Source organism: Orcinus orca, chromosome 7, assembly GCF_937001465.1.
Source record: "Orcinus orca chromosome 7, mOrcOrc1.1, whole genome shotgun sequence".
Classification (NCBI taxonomy): Eukaryota; Metazoa; Chordata; class Mammalia; order Artiodactyla; family Delphinidae; genus Orcinus; species Orcinus orca.
In genome coordinates, this window is record NC_064565.1 from 77,383,111 (window position 1) to 77,411,084 (window position 27,974).

General features: G+C 41.0%; 2 protein-coding genes and 1 long non-coding RNA gene across 7 annotated transcripts in view; 1 reads left to right on the forward strand and 2 right to left on the reverse strand.

Moving 5' to 3' along the window:
• STAT1 (signal transducer and activator of transcription 1) overlaps nt 1-11,929 on the reverse strand; it is a 41,057-nt gene extending 29,128 nt beyond the window's left edge. For 3 of the 4 annotated variants that reach the window (XR_007478336.1, XM_049712143.1, XM_004276944.4), the window contains exons 1-5: nt 11,791-11,929; nt 11,320-11,470; nt 8,568-8,696; nt 7,463-7,607; nt 842-940 (exon numbers count right to left, since the gene is read on the reverse strand). Coding sequence is in view for 3 of the 4 variants with exons in the window: in XM_049712143.1 (XP_049568100.1) it covers nt 842-940; nt 7,463-7,607; nt 8,568-8,695 (372 nt within the window). In the remaining variant the exon portion in view is untranslated. Of the gene's footprint in view, nt 1-841; nt 941-7,462; nt 7,608-8,567; nt 8,697-11,319; nt 11,471-11,682 lie in introns of all 4 variants that reach the window. The other variant, XM_012535631.3, reaches the window with a different exon arrangement.
• Nucleotides 11,930-21,089: 9,160 nt separating this feature from the next.
• Nucleotides 21,090-27,974, reverse strand: part of STAT4 (signal transducer and activator of transcription 4) — a 92,231-nt gene continuing 85,346 nt past the window's right edge. The window contains exons 18-24 of one of the 2 annotated variants that reach the window (XM_004276946.3): nt 27,092-27,141; nt 26,762-26,856; nt 25,497-25,633; nt 24,972-25,163; nt 23,442-23,508; nt 22,404-22,512; nt 21,090-21,363 (exon numbers count right to left, since the gene is read on the reverse strand). In XM_004276946.3, the coding sequence (XP_004276994.1) occupies nt 21,337-21,363; nt 22,404-22,512; nt 23,442-23,508; nt 24,972-25,163; nt 25,497-25,633; nt 26,762-26,856; nt 27,092-27,141 (677 nt within the window). In that variant the 3' untranslated portion in view covers nt 21,090-21,336. Of the gene's footprint in view, nt 22,513-23,441; nt 23,509-24,971; nt 25,164-25,496; nt 25,634-26,761; nt 26,857-27,091; nt 27,142-27,974 lie in introns of both variants that reach the window. The other variant, XM_033400309.2, reaches the window with a different exon arrangement.
• Nucleotides 21,275-27,861, forward strand: LOC117195542 (uncharacterized). The gene is made up of 3 exons (XR_004475260.2): nt 21,275-21,412; nt 22,322-22,529; nt 24,652-27,861. It is a non-coding gene; the product is annotated as an uncharacterized LOC117195542 (long non-coding RNA).

Below are 27,974 nucleotides of genomic sequence, written 5' to 3' on the forward strand. Positions count from 1 at the left end.
GAATTAACTGAGGGAAAGCCGATATATTTATGATGTCGTTTTTAATTCTTATGCTTCTAATGGCTTCCTCTTGTCAACTGCAATACCACTAATACAATGCTAAGCAGCAGTGGAAACAGTGGACATCCTTGCCGTGGTTCTGACTTACTGATGTTTTGTCCGTGAAGTAAGATACTGCTTTAGAAGCAGGAGATGTATATTTTAATAGGTTAAGGAGGTATCCATCAACTCCTAGTTTATTGAATTTTTAATAAACTGTCTTCCCCAGCTCAGTAAACAGTATCTCTAAGAAACGCAAGTCACAAATCAGACTCACCCTCTACTCTTGGCTCCTTCTCACTCTCACATCTGATCCTTCAGTATAAGACCTACTGGTACCACATCCAGAACATAACGGAATCTGTCCACTTCTTCCCACCTCCACTGACTGCACCTCTACCTCAGGCACTTCCCCTCCGCTCCTTCAGTCTGCTGCAAGAGCCCACTGTCTTCTGCTTCCTTTCCTGCCCCAACACCCCAGAGGTGTCCCTGACCCTGATCTAAAGAAACAACCTGACACTCCACTACTGTCCACACAGTATCCTGCTTTACTATCTTCATAGCAACAATCACTATCTGAAAAGATTTTGTTTTGTGTTGTCTCCCTCCCTCACTAGGATGACTTCCATTAGATTGGGGTCCTTTCAAAATCTCTACATCTGTTTTCCCCCACTTCTTGGGGCTAAAAAATCAGAGGGCTAGTCACCATTGCCCTGAAACAGGGCCTCAGTAGTACATGTTGGATGAATGAATGAGTTTTTATTTCTTTATTATCCTTTGTGTTCAATTAGGAAAAAAGTACCTGATTGAATCTCTGGGCATTTTCCAAGATCTTTCTTTCCTCCTTCAGACAGTTACAGATGATCATAGACATCTGTATTGGGTCTTCCTGAAAATTATCCTAGACAATGGGTTGTTAGAATAAAAATAAATTAAATTTCAGAATGTTTAAACCATTGTGTATTATACATTGAAATGAGTTTGTTCATATCCATTAAGAAACCTCACCCTAGTCAGCTCTGCCCACCACCAGTCCCTCCCATCAGGAAACTTACACAAGCCTCTTAGATGGCTCATCCACCAGAGGGCAGACAGCAGAAGCAGGAAGAACTACAATCCTGCAGCCTATGGAACAAAAACCACATTCACGGAAAGATAGACAAGATGAAAAGGCAGAGGGCTATGTACCAGATGAAGGAACAAGATAAAACCCCAGAAAAACAACTAAATGAAATGGAGATAGGCAACCTTCCAGAAAAAGAATTCAGAATAATGATAGTGAAGATGATCCAGGACCTCGGAAAAAGAATGGAGGCAAAGATTGAGAAGATGCAAGAAATATTTAACAAAGATCTAGAAGAATTAAAGAACAAACAAACAGAGAGGAACAATACAATAACTGAAATGAAAACTACACCAGAAGGAATCAATAGGAGAATAACTGAGGCAGAAGAACGCATAAGTGACCTGGAAGACAGAGTGGTGGAATTCACTGCTGCAGAACAGAATAAAGAAAAAAGAATGAAAAGAAATGAAGACAGCCTGAGAGACCTCTGGGACAACATTAAACGCAACAACATTCGCATTATAGGGGTCCCAGAAGGAGAAGAGAGAGAGAAATGACCAGAGAAAACATTTGAACAGATTATAGCCAAAAACTTCCCTAACATGGGAAAGGAAATAGCCACCCGAGTCCAGGAAGCGCAGACAGTCCCATACAGGATAAACCCAAGGAGAAACATGCTGAGACACATAGTAATCAAGTTGGCAAAAATTAAAGACAAAGAAAAATTATTGAAAGCAGCAAGGGAAAAACAACAAATAACATACAAGGGAACTCCCATAAGGTTAACAGCTGATTTCTCAGCAGAAACTCTACAAGCCAGAAGGGAGTGGCATGATATACGTAAAGTGATGAAAGGGAAGAAACTACAACCAAGATTACTCTACCCAGCAAGGATCTCATTCAGATTCAATGGAGAAATCAAAAGCTTTACAGAGAAACAAAAGCTAAGAGAATTCAGCACTACCAAACCAGCTCTACAACAAATGCTAAAGGAACTTCTCTAAGTGGGATACAACAGAAGAAAAGGACCTACCAAAACAAACCCAAAACAATTCATAAAATGGTCATAGGAACATACATATCGATAATTACCTTAAATGTGAATGGATTAAATGCTCCAACCAAAAGACACAGGCTCGCTGGATGGATACAAAAACAAGACCCATCTATATGCTGTCTACAAGAGACCCACTTCAGACCTAGGGACACATACAGACTGAAAGTGAGGAGATGGAAAAAGATATTCCATGCAAATGGAAATCAAAAGAAAGCTGGAGTAGCAATACTCATATCAGATAAAATAGACTTTAAAATAAAGAATGTTACAAGAGACAAGGAAGGACACTACAAAATGATCAAAGGATCAATCCAAGAAGAAGATATAACAATTATAAATAGATATGCACCCAACATAGGAGCACCTCAATACATAAGGCAACTGCTAACAGCTATAAAAGAGGAAATCAACAGTAACACAATAACAGTGGGGGATTTTAACACCTCACTTACACCAATGGACAGATCATCCAAAATGAAAATAAATAAGGAAACAGAAACTTTAAATAACACAACAGACCAGATAGATTTAATTGATATTTATAGGACATTCCATCCAAAAACCGCAGATTACAGTTTGTTCTCAAGTGTGCATGGAACATTCTCCAGGATAGATCACATCTTGGGTCACAAATCAAGCCTCACTAAATTTAAGAAAACTGAAATCATATCAAGCATCTTTTCTGACCACAACGTTATGAGATTAGAAATGAATTACAGTGAAAAAACTGTAAAAAATACAAACACATGGAGGCTAAACAGTATGGTACTATATAACCAAGAGATCACTGAAGAAATCAAAGAGGAAATCAAAAAATACCTAGAGACAAATGACAATGAAAACATGATGATCCAAAACCTATGGGATGCAGCAAAAGCAGTTCTAAGAGGTAAGTTTATAGCTATACAAGCCTACCTCAAGAAACAACAAACATCTCAAATAAACAATCTAACCTTACACCTAAAGGAACTAGAGAAAGAAGAACAAACAAAACCCATAGTTAGCAGAAGGAAAGAAATCATTAAGATCAGAGCAGAAATAAATGAAATAAAACAAAGAAAACAATAGCAAAGATCAATAAAACTAAAAGCTGGTTCTTTGAGAAGGTAAACAAAACTGATAAACCATTAGCCAGACTCATCAAGAAAAAGAGGGAGAGGACTCAAATCAATAAAATTAGAAATGAAAAATGAGAAGTTACAACAGACACCTCAGAAATACAAACCATCCTAAGAGACTACTACAAGCTCTATGCCAGTAAAATGGATAACCTGCAAGAAATACACAAATTCTTAGAAAGGTATAACCTTCCAAGACTGAACCAAGAAGAAATAGAAAATATGAACAGACCAATCACAAGTAATGAAGTTGAAACTGTGATTAAAGATCTTCTAACAAACAAAAGTCCAGGACCAGATGGCTTCACAGGTGAATTCCATCAAACATTTAGACAAGAGTTAACACCCATCCTTCTCAAACTCTTCCAAAAAACTGCAGAGGAAGGAACACTCCCAAACTCATTCTATGAGGCCACCATCACCCTGATACCAAAACCAGACAAAGATACTACAAAAAGAAAATTACAGACCAATATCACTGATGAATATAGATGCAAAAATCCTCAACAAAATACTAGCAAACAGAATCCAACAGCACAGTAAAAGGATCATACACCATGATCAAGTGGGATTTATCCCAGGGATGTAAGGATTTTTAAATATATGCAAATCAATCAATGTGATACACCATATTAACAAACTTAAGAATAAAAACCATATGATGATCTCAATAGATGCAGAAAAAGCTTTTGACAAAATTCAACACCAATTTATGATAAAAAACTCTCCAGGGCTTCCCTGGTGGCGCAGTGGTTGAGAGTCCGCCTGCCGATGCAGGGGACACGGGTTCGTGCCCCAGTCCGGGAAGATCCCACATGCCACGGAGCGGCTGGGCCCGTGAGCCATGGCCGCTGAGCCTGCACATCCGGAGCCTGTGCTCCGCAACGGGAGAGGCCACGGCAGTGAGAGGCCCACGTACTGCAAAAAACAAAAAACAAAAAAAAAACTCTCCAGAAAGTGGGCATAGAGGAAACCGACCTCAACATAATAAAGGCCATATATGACAAACACACAGCAAACATCATTCTCAATGGTGAAAAACTGAAAGCATTTCCTCTAAGATCAGGAACAAGACACTCTCACCGCTATTATTCAACATAGTTTTGGAAGCCCTAGCCACAGCAATCAGAGGAGAAAAAGAAATAAAAGGAATAGAAATTGGAAAAGAAGAAGTAACACTGTCACTGTTTGCAAATGACATGATACTATACATAAAGAATCGTAAAGATGCCACCAGAAAACTACTAGAGCTAATCAATTAATTTGGTAAAGTTGCAGGATACAAAATTAATGCACAGAAATCTCTTGCATTCCTATACACTAATGATGAAAAATCTGAAGGAAACACTCTCATTTACCATTGCAGCAAAAAGAATAAAATACCTAGGAATATACCTACCTAGGGAGACAAAAGACCTGTATGCAGAAAACTATAAGATACTGATGAAAGAAATTAAAGATGATACAAACAGATGGAGAGATATTCCATGTTCTTGGATTGGAAGAATATTGTGAAAATGACTCTACTACCCAAAGCAATCTACAGATACAATGCAATCCCTATCAAATTACCAATGGCATTTTTTACAGAACTAGAACAAAAAATCTTAAAATTTGTATGGAGACACAAAAGACCCCAAATAGCTAAAGCAGTCTTGAGGGAAAAAAGCGGAGCTGGAGGAATCAGACTCCCTGACTTCAGACTATACTACAAAGCTACAGTAATGAAGATAATATGGTACTGGCACAAAAACAGAAATATAGATCAATAGAACAGGACAGAAAGCCCAGATATAAACCCACACACCTATGGTCAACTAATCTATGACAAAGGAGGCAAGGATATACAATGGAGAAAAGACAGTCTCTTCAATAAGTGGTGATGGGAAAACTGGACAGTTACATGTAAAAGAATGAAATTAGAACCCTCCCTAACACAATACACAAAAATAAACTCAAAATGGATTCGAGACCTAAATGTAAGACTGGACACTATAAAACTCTTAGAGGAAAACATAGGAAGAACACTCTTTGACATAAATCACAGCAAGATCTTTTTTGATTCACCTCCTAGAGTAATGGAAATAAAAACAAAAATAAACAAATGGGACCTAATGAAACTGAAAAGCTATTGCACAGCAAAGGAAACCATAAACAAGACGAAAAGACAACCCTCAGAATGGGAGAAAATATTTGCAAACGAATCAACGGACAAAGGATTAATCTCCAAAATATATAAACAGCTCACGCAGCTCAATATTAAAGAAATAAACAAGCCAATCCAGAAATGGGCAGAAGACCTAAATAGACATTTCTCCAAAGAAGACATACAGATGGCCAAGAAACACATGAAAAGCTGCTCAACATCACTAATTATTAGACAAATGCAAATCAAAACTACAATGAGGTATTACCTCATACCAGTTAGAATGGGCATCATCAGAAAATCTACAAACAACAGAGGGTGTAGAGAAAAGGGAACCCTCTTGCACTGTTGGTGGGAATACAAATTGATACAGTCACTATGGAGAACAGTATGGAGGTTCCTTAAAAAACTAAAAATAGAATTACCATATGATCCAGCAATCCCACTACTGGGCACATACCCAGAGAAAACCATATTACAAAAAGACACATGCACCCCAATGTTCATTGCAGCACTATTTACAATAGCCAGGTCATGGAAGCAACCTAAATGCCCATCGACAGACGAATGGATAAAGAAGATGTGGTACACATATACAATGGAACACTCAGCCAGGAAAAGAAACGAAATTGGGTCATTTGTAGAGATGTGGATGAATCTAGAGACTGTCATACAGAGTGAAGTAAGTCAGAAAGAGAAAAACAAATATCGTATATTAACGCATGCATGTGGAACCCAGAAAAATGGTACAGATGAACCGGTTTGCAGGGCAGAAGTTGAGACACAGATGTAGAGAACAAACGTATGGACACCAAGGGGGTAAAGCTGCGGGGGGGTGGGGATGGTGGTGTGATGAACTGGGTGATTGGGATTGACATGTATACACCGACGTGTATAAAACTGATGACTAATTAGAACCTGCTGTATAAAAAAATAAATAAAATTCAAAACTTCAAAAAAAAAAGAATGCAATCTCCCCTTTAACCAACATGTACTAGTTTATTATATACTTTTATGCTCTGCAGTGAGTTGGTACATTTCCAAAGGCAGTGACTATACTTTAATTATCTTTAGTAGTGAAAGGAAATAGCTGCATATATGACAATGTGGAGTCTTTAAGTTTTATGTACTTACTGAGTTCAATAAAATAAATACCAGCTTTAAAGGAAAAAAAAGAAAAGGAAAGCTCATCCTGAACTTATTAAGTTCTACATAAGCTATTTTTTTTTTTTTTGTGGTACGCGGGACTCTCACTGTTGTGGCCTCTCCCGTTGCGGAGCACAGGCTCCGGATGCGCAGGCTCAGCGGCCATGACTCATGGGCCCAGCCGCTCCGCGGCATGTGGGGTCTTCCCGGACCGGGGCACGAACCCGTGTTCCCTGCATCGGCAGGCGGACTCTCAACCACTGCGCCACCAGGGAAGCCCCACTTGTTTTTTTAATCAAGAAATAATTTAGGTACCTGCGCTTAATTGGACAGTTAAAGCAGCTTTTGTCATAGTTCTTAAAAAGAACAGTTTGATTTTATCAGAAATAGCTTTTGTAGGGCTTCCCTGGTGGCGCAGTGGTGGAGAGTCTGCTGCCGATGCAGGGGACACGGGTTCGTGCCCCGGTCCGGGAAGATGCTACACGCCGCGGAGCGGCTGGGCCCATGAGTCATGGCCGCTGAGCCTGCGCATCCGGAGCCTGTGCTCCGCAACGGGAGAGGCCACAACAGTGAGAGGTCCGCATATCGCAAAAAAAAAACAAAAAAAAAAACAACGGCTTTTAATAAGACAAGATCATAGCATTGAATTTCTCTCAGAATTACTTACGTCTAAGTGATAACCTTCAGCCTGAATACTCCTTATGTGTTTACAAAATGAATTGATATTTTACTTCTGCTATAAAATATTAGCTACATAACGGTAGTTTATTTATAGTGTCTGTACTTTTCTAAATACCAATGAGTTTGTGCTCAATAGTATTTGCTGAATGAAAAAAATTCTTACGTAAACATGGAAACATTTCAACTTAAACGCAAAAACCATGTCATACCTGAAGATTACGCTTGCTTTTCCTTATGTTATGCTGCAACAAAAAATTATTCTCCAAAGAAAAGCGACTGTATTGATCATCCAGCTGCGACAGGAGGTCGTGAAAACGGATGGTAGCAAATGAAACATCATTGGCGGCATGCTCCCTAGGAGATACAAAATTTACACATTTCGTTTAGATACTACTTTAAAACGACAAAATAAAGACTGCTTTCCATGTTGAGATGACTAAAAATAATTTAAAGTGTTTTCTTGGGTTTTATTTCCTTCTTTTGAAACTGCCATTGCTATTAGCAGCAGTTTGTACAATATTTTTATTATATACAATTAGCATGAAAAATTCGGGCTTCCCTGGTGGCGCAGTGGTTGAGAGTCCGCCTGCCAATGCAGGGGATGCGGGTTCGTGCCCCGGTCCGGGAGGATCCCACATGCCGCGGAGCAGCTGGGCCCGTGAGCCATGGCCGCTGAGCCTGCGCGTCCGGAGCCTGTGCTCCGCAACGGGAGAGACCACAGCAGTGGGAGGCCTGCGTACCGCAAAAAAAAAAAAAAAAATTCTAGCACTCTAAGACTGTGCACCAAACTGTTAATGGCGATTATCTCTGGAGGCAAAAAATCAACAGGGGCCTTCACTTTCTACGTCAAATACTTTCATAACATTTGAAATATTTGCAATGAGCAAACAATAAATCGTAAAATAGAACATATACCAGTTTTAAGAGATATTTCCTTAATTTTTTTTTTACTTTCTTCATACTTCTAATCAGTGTTCTACCAAAACTTGGCTTTAATTATTACTTTTAACTTACTTCTTTCTATAACCTGGATCCTAACTTGGAAATAATTGGTGTCAGCATTATCTAACTTGTGCAAAGCATTTAGAAGGATGTATAATTAAATCGACAAATACATAAAATTAATGACTAATGCATTTAGCTTTCTAGAGACACATGCCATTTTTCAAGGCAACACTCTTTTCTGAAACAGGTAATCCCAATGGCTACTGATGAGATTCATCTTCCAGTCAACGTAGTTCCAAGCCACTTAATCAACAAGTTATTTTAAAAGCGTAGAAAAACTCCTTCTTCTGTCAAGTGAGTTTTCCTTACCAGTCTTGCTTTTCTAGCCACTGTGCCAGATACTGTCTGATTTCCATGGGAAAACTGTCGTCATAGAGCTGGTGAACCTGCTCCAGGAATTTGGAGTCAAGCTGCTGAAGCTCATACCACTGGGACATCCTATAGGGAAACAGAATACAGATCACAAACGGAAGCCCACAGCTCCAAAGAAAGCCTGTCTAGCATTGTGCTTCTTCTAAATATCTTGCTTAATTAAAAACATAATTTGTCTTTGAAATATACTTTTAAAATGGTGCCTATGTTTCAAAGCCTGTTTTTTAATTGAGTTTTGGGTCAAAGTTTTTTTCTTCTCCAAAAAACACATCTTCAGGTCTTTGCTCAAATGCCAGCATCTCAAAGAAGCCTCTTCTGGCCACCTTATTTAAATTGACACCACCTCTCACCTTGGAAAACACTATCCCTCCTCCCTGATGTATTCTTCTCTATCGCACTTACCACCATCTGACCTACCACATATTTTTTTTATTTTGATTAGTGTCTGTTTCCCCCGCATGAAGGGAAGGATTTGGGAGTTGGGGGGGGGGGGTTGTTCACCGCTGTATCTTCAGAACAGTGCTGGGCATACAGTAGGTGTTCATACGCCTTTAAAATGAATCTGCACTTTTATCAAATAAATCAATGGAAAACACTACTTAGATTTGCTTTAGGACAAATCGTAAGAACTCTCCCTGAAATTGCTCTTATAAATTATAGAACATTTGTAATTTAACCCAAAGAATTTTAAATTGGTGTTTTATATTTTATGATTCATGTGATTAAAATGAATTATTTTTGATATATATCTTCTTTTTTTTTTGGCCACACTGCACGGCATGCAGGATCTTAGTTCCCCAACCTGGGATCAAAACCGTGAACCCTGCAGTGGAATCGAAGAGTCCTAGCTACTGGACCGCCAGGGAATTCCCAGGTTATATATCTTTTAAAAGAGATATATTTTCCTCTTTGCCTACCGCAAACAATAAGTCTGCACAAAAATTCTTAAACCTAAGTAATAATTTTTAAAGACTGAAACAACATTGTTAAATGTAATCTGAAAGGATAAAATAATACTATTTCTTTGGATAACAGCAAGTCAACTTTTACAAAGCAGTCCTGAAGATTAAAAATTAAAATACCTGATTTAAGTCCGAACATCCATTAGGAAAATGAAAAGCCTCTCTTCACCATAGCGTAAATTAGGATTTACATCAGCACACAGCTGACAACATTCAGAGTAGATATATGTGAATCTTGTCCTACCAGCCCTGAGGAAGAGGTCTGGATTTTCAAGCAGGGCGTAGAAAAGCGTATGCATGCTTGTTGGCAAGCATACCTGTGCAGGCATGAAGTCATGTCTACTTCACAAATATCCTTCCAAAGGAAGGTAAGGATGTGGTGAGGCTACAAAGCTAGTCACCATCACAAATACCAGTACGAATGGATCCAAGTCCACACCTTTACTACACTTGCTGTAGCAATTTGATTTTTCACTTTGCATTTATTTCACCTGAGTGGAAGACTAAATCTTTGGCGCTCTCCCTCCCTACTAGGTGTCTAATAAGGATATGCCTAAAGCAAATATGCTGGCCAGAGTGTCAACCAGCGGGGACTGCAACACCTCTTTTTAGGTGAGTGACCTCAAGTGACTCACTTCCCTCTCAACAGGGTGACTGTTTAAGACTGAACGACCTAATACAGATACAGCACCTGGCACAAAGCAGGCGATCAATAAATCCATGCCAACAAATCCAGAATCCATTCCCTCTTCTCACAAAACTTGTTACCAGCACAGGGAGTGGCAAGACCAACCCCCAGTCACCTGACTTCTTCCTCTCCAGTCCCAAGACCTCCAACCACCTTGCCTCCAACACTCTTTCCCAATCTGGCCTTCTGCTGCACATGGGTTTTGACCACATCATTCTCTAGTTCAAAATTGCTACAGTTTGCCCATTACCAGGCTGATTTCCACTCTGACCCTATTTTCATCCATTAACAAAGCAACCCAGTCACCAAATTACCTACTTTTTTTCTGCACTGCTCCAGCTGTCACTCACCCTTGAAAACAGCTTTTCCACATTCTGCCTCTCTAAATTCTACCAGCATTCAAAGGTAGGTACGAATAGCCCTTCTTCCATAAGCTCTCTGAGACTCACCCAGAAACAATTAAGCTTTCATTAACGTGCGCCTCATTGCATTTTGTATCTCTATTAGAGCATCAGTCCCCGTCTTCCTTAAAAAGCTCTATGATGTCTCCCCTGCAGCATGTAAGCTTCAGAGTTGCTGGGACTGTCTTTTCTTTAAACATCGTCTGCACTGTGGACAGTGTCCTGCACATATTATGTACTCAATAGTAGCCTGTTGAATTGAAATCTAGTAGATTTCAGATTGAATTAGAAAGTAAAGGGCAAACCATATTATGGTCCAACAAGTTTGAGTCCTGCGTTAAACTGCAAACTGGATTGTGCTGGAGGCTCAAGTCTTATTTCTATCCCATAAAAACAAACTATCCAGCTTATACAAACAACATTTAAAGCGTAATCACACACCTGTTTTTCTTCCCCCAAACTCTTTGGTACTAGTCAGAATTTGTTTTAAAGACTAATTATATTATTTAGGGGTCTGCAGGAACTAATTATCACTTTTACATTCCAGGAGCACATTAAGCTCTTTTATCCTTAAATACAGACATATAATTAAGTTCCAAAGTCACATATTCATTCGTTTCCGTGAACATTTTACTAACCTGTCACCTTGTGCCGCAGCGAAGGGCTGGGGATTCAACACAAGCAGCAGCTACACACAGCACGTCAGACGCCAAGACTGCTGGGTTTGCATGCACAGGGTGCGAGCGTATAACGGCTCTCTGGGGGTGGCACACGGCAAATGAAAACTTTCTGCGGAGAGAAGAAAACATGACTCTGGTGGAAGGGGCGGAAAAGAGAGAAAAATGAGGGTAAATGCAGTATTTTCGGCGGGGGAGGGGCGCAGGATTCTATTTCACAAGACATTTTTTTTTTTACTACCAGAGTACAACTGGCTGGGGCAACCATGCCATCACCGAAAACACCACCTGGGATACGCGTTCTTTCCCGGATAACGGATATACCTGTCAGCACTTTAAAGCCCGCCCTCGCCGGGTATCCGGCAACTGGGGCCCGACGACTGCGGTCCAGGAACGTCCCACCCCGGCACCCGGAACCTCACGCCCACTCACTCTGCGCTCCGGATCCGGCAGAGGTAGGCGAGGGCGCGGCCGTGCTGCCTCTCCCGGGCGCGCCGGGTCTCCTCTGCTCTTTCTGGGGTCTGACCGGCGTCGACCCGGGTGCGACTATGTCTCTCCACAAACTCAGCGCAGCAAAGCGAAAGTACCACCGAGAGAAATGGTACTGCCAGACGCCCCGCCTCCTTCCACTCCCGCCAATCACCGGGTTGCTGCCGCTCTCGGCCAATCGGACGCGGCTGTTCCGAGCTCGCGCCGCCTCCCCCCCCAGGGCTACTGCTCTGCCAGCCCGCTGGGTCTTTCCTTAGAATTTGGGGAGGGCCTCCAACGGGAAGAGGTGAAGCTCAGCTCTGTGTTGCAAGTTGCGGGTTATGTTTACACATGTTTTAGAGAACAACTAAAAGGAAGTTATGTGTTTGCAGAGGCCCAAACTTGGAGATCCTTATATCAGCCCCAAACCTGAGAATTCGAGGCAGAGGACACAGGTGGAGACGTTGTCATTCTAGATGCTCGGCTTAGCAGCTGACCTCCATGTTGCTAAACCCAGGGGACGCTTTTCCGTCCTCACCTTACTTGACCACTCAGAAACCTGCGCAGTTGACACCACCCTTTAACACTTCTTCCTGGGCCATGATGCCGACACACTTTGCTTGCTTCTTCCTACCTCCCTGCTATCCTTTCTCCATCCTCTGCTCCTCCTCTGCCACCAAACCGTTCAATGTTAAGTGTGGTCAGTGTCCGGATCTTGGTCTACTTTACCTACAGTTCTCAGGCTGTCCTGTGATGACCTCATCCACAGCTTCAATGTCCTTCTAGATATGTAGAACTTCTACACGCGTACCCTGTCCACACGTCTCCTCTGAGCTCCACACCCACGTGTACAGCCCACACTTGACTCTCCACTTGGATGTCTGGTAAGCTCTAAAAACTAGTTGTGTTCAGAAACAACTCATCATCTTTCTCCTGAAAGCTGCCCTTTTTCTAGAACTGGTGCATGCCAGAAAACTAGGAGCCACCTTTGACATTGCCTTCTCACCCCCACCAGTCCTCAAGCCTTGTTGATGCTTCCACCTAAATATTTCTCAAGTCTCATTGCTTCTTGCCATCTCCCACACCATCCCTCCTTTTCTCTCATTTGGATCCTCGCAGTAGATTCCCCAAATGGCTGCCTCACTTCAGTTCTTAACTCCCGTTTAATCCATATTCCCTACAGCAGTTTGAGTGGTTTGTCTTTTAATTGCAAAGCAGATCATGTGTTTGCCAACCTGAAAATCCTCTGATGGCTTTTCTTATAAAATCCAAATTTCTTAATGTAACCTATAAAGCCCTGGTTTCCCCATCACTTTCTTTAACCCCATCTTGTGCCACTCTTTCCTTACTTCAGCATTTTTGTTCTTCCAATAAGACAAGCTCTTTCCACACACTCAGGGCCTTCTCACTGGTAGTTCTCCATCTGGAAAGCCCCTTGAGCCAATGTCCCCCTCCCCCAAGTTCTTTGCGGGCTAACTCACCTTTTATATCTTAGCTAAAATCTAAGCTTAAATGTCACTTCCCCAGGTAGGCATCCCTGAGGCCAGCCTTGACTAGATCTTCTTGGAATGCGTGCACAGAAAATCAATTGGTTCCTCTAAGTAGGTGGGACTTGAATCAAGCCTAGAATAATAAGGCAATTTTGGGTAGGAAAAGGCTCTAAATAATTTCCCAGAGGTATGCTTATATGTGTATCTATTATCGTTTTTTCCCTTCTCACATATATATGCTCCTTCCTCTTGTCACATATTCACCCTCGCAAAGCCGGTACTGATAGCAATGACCCTTGGTACCAGAGTAGCAGCCTTCTGTGAAAAAAGATGCCAGGACACCAAAAAAAGTCCTTCCCCTTCTACTAACTCCCTGTACTAAGGGCCCAGACAATGTCTGAGAAAAGCTCTACGAAAGGTAGATAATATGTTAAACATATTTTTTTCTGGTACTGTAAAATTTGCACAGAGACTAGCTTCAGTATTGACAGGGAAATTAAATTATCTTAACAGCTGCAAATAGGATGTTTTTCTTTGGCTCTCCACATTCTGATTGTCATCAAGTTCTGTGGATGCTTCCTTCCCTAATGCCTTTATCTGCCTTAGTTTTCCCATCATTGATAATACCCCACTGTAGGCCTTCATCAGTTCAGAACTGGAATGCTACAGTAGATGCCAGTTACACTACCTTTTTCTGTCCCTTCCCCCTCGACTGTATTTGCCACATTAAATTCTCTAAAACACCTTATTTATATAGTCATTCCCTGCTCAAAAGTCTTGACAACTCTCATTGCATTTATGATAAACACAAACTTTGCCTGCTAGTCTGGACCCTCTACAGAATGTCCCTAACATGTTCCAGGGTGGTGAGTTACTTCTTATAATTTTCTTTACTTTTCTTCTTTTTTTTTTTTTTAAATGTCTATTACGAGCAGTATTACATTCGTAGACCAAACACCATTACGAGCACCTTTTTTAGTCCTGTACTTTCAGAAGAGCACCCCAGGTCCGCCCAGGATGAGGTACACTCGGGGAGGTGCAGTCTGTCAGGCTGTTTGATAAGTTTCCAAAATAGCTGGCCCCGCGCGTGGCGGGAGGGACGCGGCTGCTCAGAAGAGCCGCCCCACGTGCTTTCGGGGAAATAGTCTGGGAGCGAGAAGAAGCAGGATTGACAAGAAACCGAAAAGCGAAAGTAGAGATGGAGGGAGCAGTACGCAGGCGCGGGCCCGGGGCTTTCCAGCTGACCGCCCGCCCAGCCGCCGGTTCCCTCCCGCAGCCTCTGCGAGGGCGGGATCCGCACGCTCGCCCGAGCCCGGCGTAGCTGGCCGGCGCCCTCCCTACGCAAGTCCGAGAATAGTGGCCCGGAACACGATGAAAGGCAGCGGCGGGGACCTGGGTGCCTCTTAACTTTGGAGGGAGGACTGGGGACGTTTTTAATTGCTTAATGTGCTGGAAACCTTTCTCATTCTCTTCCATCTTTTCTTTCTTCCCGTGGCCTGGAGACGTCCCTTTTTCCCCCTCACTTCTGTATCTACACAATCTGCACGCATGCTAACTCAGATCTCATTAGTTTTTCTAGTTCTAACCCTCACCCAGCTGGCCTGACTGCCCTTAATCCAGAGATAAGAGTGGAAGGTTGGCTGTTTCTTTAGCTGTCTTTTTCTAGATCTGCAGATGGGACTTTTCTCCTTTTTCTGGCGTCTTTTCGTCGCTCCCACTTCCCACCCCCAATCCCCACCTTCTCGCTCATGGTGATTATACTAGAGGGAGTGGGGAAGAAGTATAATGGAGACGAATAATTTAGTCACCGGACCATGATTTTGAAAGTTTGGCAGGACCAGAGAAAATCATTTTGGCCCCACTTGCTATGTGTGTTATTTACTGAATGGTTCTAGGAGGCATGGACAGCGTTTCTTTGGGCTCTGCTCAACCATTCTGTAAAAGGCTCTATCTACTTAAGGTGACCTGGGGACCAACCTAAGACCTCCAGTGTGTGATGGGCCCCACCTTACTGGACCACAGCTTCTGGCCTCATGACAGTGAGCACCAGTCCCCAGGGCTGCAAGGGCACTTTACATAATTCCCAGAATGCAGAGGGGCGTCTACTTTCCCGTTAGGAGAGGACAGGACGCGCTATATAATTTGCAGGCCCAGTGCAAAATGAAAACAGGAGGCCCCTTATTCAAACTTATTAAGAATTTCAAGAAGGCAAAGGCAGAGCACTAAACCAAGTGTGGAGCCTCTGACTGTTCTGACCTTTACAGATGCACACATTGCATACCCATGAGGTCCCTAGTAGGGGAATTGGAGGGAGGGGAGAGTTCTTCTATAGAAACCTTGTTACATGTTTACTTAAAACAAATGAAAACTTAGATATAATGACGAAATGAAGTATAACACCACTCTTTCCTAAAACATTTGCAATAAAATCCAGAGCCTTCCACTCTCCCAGCAGAGCCCTACACCATCTGATCTTGTCTCCCTCTCCTACACATCTTGTCCCACTCTCTCCATGCTCTTCTACACTCCCCACCCTGTGGACTCTTTCTGTTCCTCAAGTACCCCCAGCTTTTACCTGCCTGGGTTCTATGCATGTGTATGTTCTTCCTTTAGGATGCTGTGTTCCCAGCTGTGGCATGGCCTTGCTTCTTCTCATTCTTTAGGTCTCAGCTCAAATGTCATCTCCCCAGAGAGACCTTCAATGACCATTTCTTCCAGTTCTCTATGTCACATTTATATTCTTCATAGCACTTACTAAATCTGTCCTTTATTATGTGCTTGTCTGTTTTCATCTCTCCTCACAACAGGAGGAACTTTGTGCTGTGTTACAGCCTGTCTCATCTCAGGTTCCACGAGAGAATTAAGCCTAATGCCCAGGGCATCTGTGTATTAATTACCTTCTCTCCTGTTTATCTAGAATGGCACTATGTACCATCTTTGGGAGAACTGAGAAAATAGTCAAGCAAATCACTTTCTGTGTTTTGTGGTTCAGATAGGAAACCCCAGTTGAAAAAGGCAATGCCTGATACATAGTCTCAAAAATATTTTTGAATGAATAACCCTGGGATAAGGTATCAGAGGTCAAATCAACCATTCAGACCTCAGCACAGGCTCTAGCCTGTTGAGCTAGAATTGAGGGGGAGGACGAATAAGAACAGGTGTATTCCAAAAAACTTCAGTGAGAGCACGATTCCTCCACACGCCTCCAACCTTTCCCCCATCTCCACCCTGTCTAGAGGGCCTCTAGGGTTCTTTCTGTCTGCAGCAGCCAGTGAGACACCTCAGTGGATGACTGTCCAGCCTAAGTAATAGAGAGTTGTGTGGGACTTTTACCAGGGGCGGGAGTAATAAAGGCAATGAGTTTAATCACGGGGAATTAAGGGGAAATTTCAGGAACACTTGATTCATCTGTGGGTGGACAGATGCCTGGGATGCTACGCACACATGAGAAAGCTAAATTAAAGGGAAGTTAGAGCTAACGGACAGTCTAATTCCAGAGCATTTCTATAGTGTTTGGATGTCATGAGTGAGGTGAAGTAGAGGAAACGTCTTATGGTTTTTGAGCAATAGCGAGTGTGTTTTGGTTAATCAGTTTGAAGTAAAATATCGGGGACTGTTCCACAATTTTAGAGTTTGGAGGGTTATAAAGGGAATTCTAGCCTTGTCTTGCAGGCAGATCAAGGAGCAAAGGAAAGAAAGGAACTAACTACTGTCCTGTATGTCCTTTAGTTCAAACACTAGATCATTAACTAGTATTTATTAAGAGGCAGACTGTGCTAGATTTTAGGGATATAACTGTGAACAAGGGCTTCTTTGTCCCTGTACCTACAGAGCTTGCTTAGAGTCTAATGAAGACAGATGATACGCATTTATAACCAAGGTGATAAGAACGGTGCTGGGTAATGTAGAGGATACGGAGGAGGCATGATGTGACCTGAGCCCCACACATGTGCGCGTGTGTGTGTGTGTGTGTGTGTGTGTGTGTGTGTGTGTGTGTGTGTATGTGTTGGGCAGGAAGGCTTTCCAGAGCCTGAAGGATGTGTGAATGTTATTGAGGTGAGAGGGTAGGTGGGCTGGGGTTGGAGACCTGAGAGGATACAGCAGAGGGAGGCGAGAGTGAGCATGGGCCGTGAAAGAAACTGAAAGTAGTTCAGTCTTGTGTATATCTGGAGGAAGACAAGCTATTGTTGGGGAGAAGTGTTGAGAAATGAGTTGAAGACTAAATAATATATGACTTTGGAAAGATCTGTTGAGAATTAGAGTCTTCATCCAGAGGTGGGATTCTTAACTGTTTTTTGTGCCATGGACCCCTTCGGCAGTCTGATGAACCTATGAGCTCTTTCAAAGATTAATTTTTTTTGTTGAATAAAATAAAATGCATAAGATTAAATAGGAAACCAATTACATTGAAATACAGAGATCAAAACAGTAAAACCAACTTTGTGATCGAGTAGTATAAGTGCTTCTTTATTAATGGCATTAAGTAAGATCTAGCAGTGGGTCGGATGAATGCAATTTCAAAGTCATGCTTAGCATAAGCAATATTTTGAGATAAGTGTAACAACTGTAATGTGACAAAAACGTGGTGTGGTTTACGGTTTGTTACCTTTATTCCTAATTGAAGGAAACTCTAAGTTTCAGTTAGAAGTTTGTGAAAATAAAGCTTTAACTTCTGCTGTTCAAACTCATGACTCTCCAGAATTCTGTCCACATACCCCAGCTGAGGAGGGCCAATCCACAGCACCATGAGCCCTTTGAAGATTTTAAGCAGGGAGTAAAATGATCCCATTTATTTTAAATAGAGCCTTCTGTCTACATAAGAGGCCACATGGAATAGTTCGCTGTATTTACTCTAAGGATATTGTGGAGAACGTCCTTCATCATGTTTTCATAGTGTCCTCTTTGTGAGGACTCTGGTGGAAATGTTCTAGGTCTTACAGTGGTGGTTACACAACTGTATGGGTTTGTTGGAAAAGGATGAATTTTATTATGTGTAAATTATGCTTCAATAAGCCAGACTTTTAGAAGTGCAGTCAAATCAATGTTCACGGTCAACTTGAAAAAAAGAAAACTTGTCTGTCAGAAATTGGAATGTGTGCACAGCGAGACCAGTTTGCCCAGTTCGGACTATAATTTCCTGCTGTTGGAACACAGCACTAGGATGCTTTGACCCCTGATTCTCTTCCTGCTACTGCAGGGAGTACATGGGCCTCCTGAACCATTTGAGGTACAGAAAACTCCCTCAGCTTTGCCACAAGTATCCTCCCCGTTCCTGGTCCTTTGGGGAGCCTTCCTTGTTACCTTACGACTTTGAGGAAATCCACTGGCAGCTGCCTTCTTTCACCACTTATTCCAGATAAAGACATTGGTATTCAGTACAATTGGTCAAAGTGAGTCTTTACATTAAAAAGAATTTGAAAAGGAATTAGCAAAATGGGCATCTGTGATAGGTCTTGGATGGTTGGAGGGAGAAGTGAAAAGGTGATTAATATTTTGAAAATAATTTTGCTTCATTAAATGCTGCTTATTTGCTATTAGTTGGCAGAAAAAAAATATTCTGGGGTAGGATTTGGTGGAAATGTGGTCTAAATTCCCTTCCCATCGTATTTCCATCTCGGGCAGCACACCTTATCCTGATCTAAACAGGTATCCCCAAGAATCTCCTGACAAAATCCCATTACCCCCACAAAGATGGTTTCTGGAATGCAAGACTCACACCGCTGGAAATAACTCTTTACCCTGGGATCAAGAACTTGATTTTGATTTTCTGAATCTAAATAAAAAATAGCCGCTTACTGAACTCTTACTCTTACTGAGGCCTCTGCCTCTATTATAGGGAGTAAACTACAAATGTCCTTGTACTGTCTACCTCCAAATAACAAAGATGGCTGTGCTCACATATATGAACCTTGACATTCTTCTGCCAGGCTCTATATTTACAAGCTTTTCAAAATTCTTCTGAAATAAGTGAGAGTCCATCATACTTTTAATATTTTCCAGGGAATAAAAAGCTTCTGCAGGATTTCCCTGGTGGCACAGTGGTTAAGAATCCACCTGCCAATGCAGGGGACATGGGTTCGAGCCCTGGTCCAGGAAGATCCCACATGCTGTGGAGCAACTAAGCGCGTGCACCACAACTACTGAGCCTGCACTCTAGAGCTCGCAGGCCACAACTACTGAGCTCACGTGCCTAGAGCCCATGCTCCACAACAAGAGAAGCCACCGCAGTGAGAAGCCCGCACACCCGGACAAAGAGCAGCCCCCGCTTGACGCAACTAGAGAAAACCCATGCGCAACGAAGACCCAACACAGCCAAAAATAAAAAAATAAAAATAAAAAAAGCTTCTGCAACATTTTTTGGTATCTAAATCCAATTGTTTATGAGTATTTGCTGGGAGGAAATTACCTCCTTAAACCAAGTTTAAAATTATTGCTTCTGCTGCCAATTCATATATTTGAATTTCAAGAAAATTGGGCTGATGAAGAGAAGTGGAGACTGGGAAAATGCACCTTGAGTTAGCCTGTGGTCCTACATTGAACAGACACCTTCACCCAAAGAATACTGTCAAGAGCTTGCAAAGGAGTAAGGGAATTGGCCTTGGGACAGGTGCAGAGTTTGTCCCATAGGAACAATCTAGGATCATGTGGGTGGGTATAAAGGATGAGATGGATAGGATGGAATCTCTCTAAGGGAGAAGGCAGGTTACATTAAAAGCTTTTTTTTTTTTCTTTGAAATCTTTTCCATCAAACATTAGCTTCTCCTTGTTTGACCTACCTGGAAGATGGGAAATGGATTAAAGAAGTTAGTGAGGAACACCTCACAGGGGACTGCCATCTCTGACTCTGCAGTCAGGGCTTACCTTGGACACCAGCCTCAGGACATTTTGTGGCTGGTCATGGCAGATGCCTCAGCATCATGACTTCCTCACCTGGCTCAGCAGCTTCTCTAGGGCCTGGAGACATGGAGAGCTCCCCAGGGCTTGGGCACTGGGAGATCCCACACTATTACTAAGGGCAGCAGCTGTTCAATGGCACCGCTAAGCATTCAGTCCGGGCAAGGGAAGGATCAAAGTAGACCTGCAGCCCGTATACATGCATTGCCATTCGTTAAACCACCTCCCCTCCTGCATCACCAGGGATGGAACTTCTCATTCTAAATTCCTTTCCCCTGGCTTAGGTTGGATTCATGGGACCAGAGACTCTTAGAGCTGGAAAGGACCATAGCCCACCTAGCCTAACCTCTTCTAGAGAGGAAGAACACACAAGCCAGGGATCAAATCACTCACCCAAGGCCAGTGTTGTTATCTTCCTCCAGGTCCTCATTTCATGAGATTTTTACCCATGTGTCTGCTTTTAGCGTGGTTTGCCTGAGGTACCACCAGGAATGACTCTGGATCTCTCTCCCTAATAGGAGAGGTGTCCCTGACCGTGGTACCAGCAGCTGTGAATTCTGAAGTTAGGACAATGTTGACATAGCAACCAAGAGGCTTCCTAATTCACCCCTGGACACACACCGTGTGAATTGCTGCTGTTAATGCCCTGTCATTACTTCCATCTTGTATCTAGTGTGATGACTCTTACTTGCTAGAACTCAGGACATTAGCTTATTAGGCTTTTCCATCAGGCCATCCTGATGGTTTCTGAGTAATGTACATGTGACTTTGTTATTTTTGACCTGTTGTGAAATCTTAACACTTAAACCTGCTAGAGCCAAAATCATAAGTAACACAAGAGAAACAGAATCAGAAATGAAACAAATACATACAAATGAGTCTTTTGTTAATATTATATTAACATTGGTTTCTTAAAGTGTTTTATCTGAAGCTTTGGTTTTTAGCATTTCAATCATGACATTCCCATTTGGGGGTGTCATACCAGTGAGAGGAAAGCTTCGAACTTAACCATTTCCTGGAAATCGGTATATACAAAGCTGAAGAAACAAGATGTGATTGTTGGCAAAGATCAGTCTTTAAACTTTTTCATTTGCTTCCTTCTTTTGAGTGTCAAGAGCTTATCGTGTCATTCAGCAGAATAGGGAGACTTCATCTAAAATTGGAAAATGAAAATGACCTTTGAGCAAACTATTGTTTTGCAAGTAAGTCACCATTTCTTAGGTAAACATTCTCTTGTCTACTAAATACATACTTTACTTCATAATCTTTCTACCAATTAACTACTAAGTACAGTACTTACAAAAGTAACTAAGGTTGATCAATCCAAAATAAAACGCAACTTTAAAATAAATAAAAACGATTTTAAGGAGGTCTATTCATCCCATAAAAACGCAATGAAGAAATGGGTGTAAAATGTAGCAAAAGTCCTCTTACAACTAAATGACTTAAGGACAATTAACATTGGAATAAGTTTTTCTATCCCTGGAAATCTTCAAGAGAAGGACTAAAAACCACTTGATTTACAGCCAGACACTAATCTCCTGGAGCTCAGGGTCCCTCCAAGAATCTATTATTCTGATGTACCTGCATCCTAATGTAATTGGGGTTTTGAACTGTTTGACAATATTGGGAAATAATACTAGATAGAATGCATCCTAAAGCACATAGTAGCATATAAGATTATGACTCAGTTCTCAAAAGAGTATTATTATACTGCTATTGATTGTTGTTCATATACTACTTGAAGAAGCTCCCAGGATAGGACCAATAATCAAGAAAAATTGGAATTTGTGGTGCTTGAATTGTTAAAATAAAATATTAAACTAGACTTGCATATAATGACATATAAGTATTGTCTGCTACAGTGGGGAGAGCGGTGGAGATTGGTGGGGCTGATGGTGGAAGTAGGGATGAAGTGTACTTGAGTAGGAGGATACAGAGATATTTTGCCCTTGGATGGCTTTTGATGGAAAGACCTCAAAGCAGTTCAAGTCAGTGTAGGTATCTGCTTCCAATGCCCCTAACATCAGCAACACGCAGGACCATACAGACGTACACCCCTTGTGTTATGCTCATGGATTTGTTCCAACAAGTGTGTTTTCTCACTGCAGATCTTCACCCCTCGTTGATTCACACACCACCTTCGCTTCCTCAGAAATGCCCTTGACAGCAATGGAAAGAAAGGGGACATACCGCAGTTTCAATTGTTGTGGGACTCAGGTTTTCTCTCAGCACTGCGTACACACTTGGTGACATGGGAAGAAGGTCTGTTGGAGAATGTGTCTCCGTTGAATCACTTCGGCTTAAAGAGATGACAGGGTAAATATGGAAAGGGATTAAAAATAATAGCTTGTAGTGACTTACTGTGTTAGGAACTGTTAGGGCTCAGGGCAGGCCACTCCAAAATGTGCCTCAGTGGCATATCGATTATTTTGAATTAAATGACTTAAGTTACTTAAGAAAGAACCAACGCAGGAGGGACCCTCCTCTGACCCTCCTCTTTGCCTCCCTGAAAGCAGGAAATAAATCTCTTCCGTGAGAGGCGCCCTCCTTGCATCTGGAGGTGGAAGAACATCCTTCTTGCCAGAGACAGGGGATTCATTCGGGGCTGAGAAGCCTGTACAAATGAACCTTGTTACTTCTTTAATTTAATACCTCAGGCCCAAACTCTGTTTAGATTCTTCACGACTTAAGCACCCAAAGCCTAAGTATCTTTTTCCTGTCGATTCCTCACAAATTTATTGACCTTTTGCCCAAAAAAGAATAAAAGCTGCCTGTTTTGGCCATTTCTTCAGTCATTTCTATGAGACTTCTATGCACACGACTTAAAATTTGTTCCTTTTATCCTGTTAATCTACCTTGTGTCAATTTTATTATTAGTCCAGCCATAAGAACTGGAAGGGGTAGAGGGGGAAATTTCCATCTCCCCAGCAGAACTCATTTCTAGGACTTCATCTATTTGTGACACTGAGATGCCTAATTCATCATTTGAAATCAGAGCTTTCAGCCTGCTATGGAATATAAGGCATGTAAAAGGGCAACTTTAGAATTCCTTCGTGATGGGCTTCGTGGTGCACCCTGAAGACTAGCTTTATGTGTTAAAGGTAATGGGACATTGAGCATTAAAATGCTTTATTCTCCGTTATATGTACCCTGCTCTACTCTTAAATTTCCAGCTTTTTTTGGATAAGTTCGATAAGAACTATTTTACATGTGACTAAGATTACTTACATTGTTGAGATGGGGATAAATACAGAAGGGACATAACCTTTGTCTCCCCTTTCTGTTGGTCTTGAAACTGGAAAAGAAAGGTAAGTTGGGGAAAAATGTTATTATTATTGATAAAATTAGAAAAAAAAGTCTAAAAAAGTGTAAGTGATACTAAAAAGAAGAGACAATACAATTGTCTAGTGATTCACAAATTTTTTTAGTTGAATAGATGAAACAGCATTTTAGATGAGCATAAAATGTGCAAGAAAAGAGAAGCAAACCTCTTGGCAGAGGCCCAACCTGACTTTACATGTTAATGCTCTAAACTGTGTGAGAAAAATTGGGAACCAACTATATTACCTGTCTTCCACGTTACATTTAAGTTTAATTATAAGGACAGATTTATTCATGGATTGGGGATTTATAGTAACGCAATTCTTTTCATTAAAACTGACACCAATCATAATCTTATAATTACACAAAGTTTTGAGGCACAGACATCAGTGTTACTAAAAGCACTGCTGCGCTGTAGTAACAGTCATGTGCAAACCTCACCTTGGAAACCCCCCCAGATTTCTCTGGTATACTACGTTGAACTTGTGTGTGATCCAATAGTAAGGACCAACCGTAATTCTTCAGAGGTAATTTGTTGCATTGACATTTGTTATTTCATTCAGTCAGATGTAGAAACACTTAAAAGCCACAGGTTTTTGTGGTGGCTGTTGTCTTTTGTTTGCTTCAGAGGGGGATGAAGGAGGGTGGCAGAAAGTCACCACCTGTAAGTGACAGCTGTACGATATTCCACATGATGATGCTCATGTATTTAGTTGCTACAGATGAAATATTGTAATGGATTGTATATACTTCGATTTAAAGAAACAGAATAGTGAACTTATATTACAATTATATAGCTATTTCATGAATGTTCTTTTCATGTATTCAACAAATATTTACCAAATACCTGTTTTGGCCAGGTATCATTTTAGACCCTTAGGATACAACCAGAAAAGGCAGGTATGTCAAGACTTGTTATTGATAGGCTGCGAGGAAGGGTATGAAGCACAGACCCCCTTGTCCCCTCCCTGGTAAATGAACAATACTTTCTGAGTTGTGAGACTACAGTAAGTAAAAAATATAAAGCTCATCAACCCTGAGCTTTTGTAAAAAACAGCCTTGCCTAACTTGTAACAGCTTTCTAATCATTACCTCCTCTTTCTTTTCCTCTCCCCAGGCATAGAGGTGAAGTTGGTGCCACTCCTATTAGAAAGGAGAAAACCGAAACTCTACCAGTGGCTGAGAGGCTCCCATGGCCATGGTGAAGTCCGTCTACAGCTACTGATTACTAAGTGCTCTGCTAGCTGGACAGCCCCAGCTGTTCCTTTTCAGAAACTGCTGACACACCACTTCATTTCTAAGGCTTTGACCTCCACATACCTCTTAGATCTTATAACGATAAAAGTAAACATAAAGGGAAGAACTTCATTTACTTTACTCCAATCTGAGATTATTTTCCAAAATCTTAAGAAGCAAAGCAAACGGAAAGAACCTAACCTTCACATGGCTGGCAGCTGTAGTGTTTACCGAAGGCTTTGTCTTTGGGAATATCAGGATAGAGGTACTTCAGAGGGTTTTCAGGAATGTTTTCAGCCATAATAACCTTGTAGTCTCGAAGGATGTCAGCGAATGGCAGAGCAGACAACCGGCCTTTGTTGTAAGGCTCTACAGAGTGGAATCTCACTTCTCCTGGAAAAAGAGAAAACAGAGAGAATATTCAGGTTCCTGCAGGCATTCTTTGTGGCCATTCTTCCTACCCACGTTATCTTCATGTCACTTGTTGCAAAACAATGCCAGCCCTTCTCTGCATGTGGACAGTACAGATCGCCACGTGATACAGGACACCCACATAGGCTGTGAGAAATTCATGCTACCCTCCTCTGAAACAACTGTAACAACTAATATTCAAGCCCACTGAACACATAAAAGACAGAACAGCAAGCCACACACTTCTGAAGATGGAAAGACCAGTAACCAAACACAATACTAATTTCACATGAATAAATAATAGTGAGCATGTACCATTTTCAGAATGGTCCACCCAGGTGAAAGTTATTCCTCCAAGGTGGCTTTCACTGAATCTTAACAAAAAGGTTCCCGGCATTTTATCCTTTAGCAAGAGTCGTTCCTTCTCTTTGCTAACAAAGCCCATGACATACCTAAAAATAGAACATGCATAGTTTTATCTGATCAAAGATTATAATTTATTGCATTTGCATTTATTGCTTTCACAAAGAACAGACCTGAATTTGTTGTGATATAATCAAAAGTCAGTAGTGCCTGAAATACTCTTATACACATTAAAGTAAATATTAATACTCTATAAAGTGTAAGAAACTGCAACTACTTTCCACACTATGACACTAGATATGCTTAAAAAGGAAAGAAAAGAAAAAGGGACTACTATAAATAATGCAGTTATGAACACTGGGGTGACGTGTCTTTTCAAATTAGAGTTTTTATCTTTTCTGGATATATGCCCAGGAGTGGGATTGCTGGATCATATGGTAACTCTTTTTTTTTTTAAAGAACCTCTGTACTGTTCTCCATAGTGGCTGCACCAATTTACATTCCTACCAATAGTGTACAAGGGTTCCCGTTTCTCCACACCCTCTCCAGCATTTATTATTAATGTTCATAGCAGCCCTATTTACAACAGGCAAGGTATGGAGGCAACCTAAGTGTCCATCAACTGATAATTGGCTTAAGAAGATGTAGTATATATACACAATGGAAGCTTAGCCATAAAAAAGAATGAAATATTGCCATTTGCAGCAACATAGATGGACCTAGAGGATATCATACTAAGTGAAGTCAGACAGAGAAAGACAAATATTATATGATATCACTAATATGTGGAATCTAAAAAATAATACGAATGAATTTATTTACAAAACAGAAACAGACTCTCAGACATAGAAAACAAACTAATGGTTACCAAAGGGGAATGGGGGTTGGAGGGAGGGATAAATTAGGATTTATGTTGGGATTAACATATACACACTACTGTATATAAAATAGATAACCAACAAGGACCTACTGTATAGCACAGGAAACTATACGCAATGCTTTTTAATAACCTATAAGGTAAAAGGATCTAAAAAGGAATATATATATACACATATATATGTATATGTATGTATAACTGAATCACTGTGCTGTACACCTGAAACTAACACAATATTGTAAATCAACTATACTTCAATGTTTTTGAAAAGGGAAAAAAATTGACAGCATAAAAATAAGAACCTAATGAGTTCATATAGAAAATATAGGCTGTAACTCACCCATCAATCCAAAGGGGAAGAATGTGTTTCTTAATTAGGTCTAATATTGCTTCAAGCCATGTCCAAAAGGTAAATGATTTACCAGGTAAGTGCTCCTATTGGAATAAACAAACATGTTAGGACAATGATTATTTCAATAGTAATGTTAGTATGGTAATTCAAGTTCCTTTTTTCAATGAAATATTTCCTTTAAATGAAAAAACAGTTTCGAGTTTCTTCTTAAAATAACCTTATCCAGGAAATCCTCGAAATCCCAAATTATAATATGGAGGCTTAAAAAGGAATACTAAAAAAAAATCTAAATGATGCTACCCCTCCCCCTGTTTGTACCTTGCAGAACTTGGCCCACGTGAGATGACCATCACTGTAGCTAGACTGGACTAAAATGAAAGAAAAGAATGAGATTTTTATTAAACAATTAGACTCCTCAATTTGGTGCTCAATTTAGATCTCCCCCCCCCCCACCACTGCTAAGCATTTCCTAAGCACGTGCTATGGGTTTACAGTGTATTTAATGCTAGAAACAGTAAAAATAAAAGATATCATGAAATTTTTTTATCTAGGAAAGAATTCTTTTCAATGGAGGAGCTAAAGATAGCCTTAGGAAGTGGGTGGGTGTCTAGAACAAGACCTCCATGAATGGATAGGATATAAATTGTCAGAGGCGAAGGAAGAGGCCACTCCAGTAGCAAGAATAATGTAGGATGAGGTGTAGTGGATATGAACACAGCTTATATAGGAGAAAGGAAGTGCAGCCTAATGTTGGTAAACAAACATTATAAAATAAATTTGTGAAAGCCAGAATGCCAGAAGTCTTGAATACTGTCATGAAAAGAATGAACTAGAGATCCACTTGGCGATAAGGAACCACTGACTGTTTTTTTTGTTTTTTTTTTTCCACTGACTGTTTTGATCCAGGACAATGAAAAAAGAGGTTCTATCTAAAATTTAAGGAAATTATGAGAAAAATTTGATGAAGACCCGAAAGGATATGGCTGCTATTTATACTGTATATATTTAAAAGATTTATTCACTCAGTAACAAATACTTATTGAATGCCTACTCTTGTGGTTTATGAATTAAATAAGGATCAAAAAGGATATTTACATTAAGTAAATTTTGTAATATTTCCAATTTATTTAAACACTAATTGATCGGATAGTAAGTACAAGGGTGACCCAGCATCACTTGTAAGTCAAATTTAACCAAACAC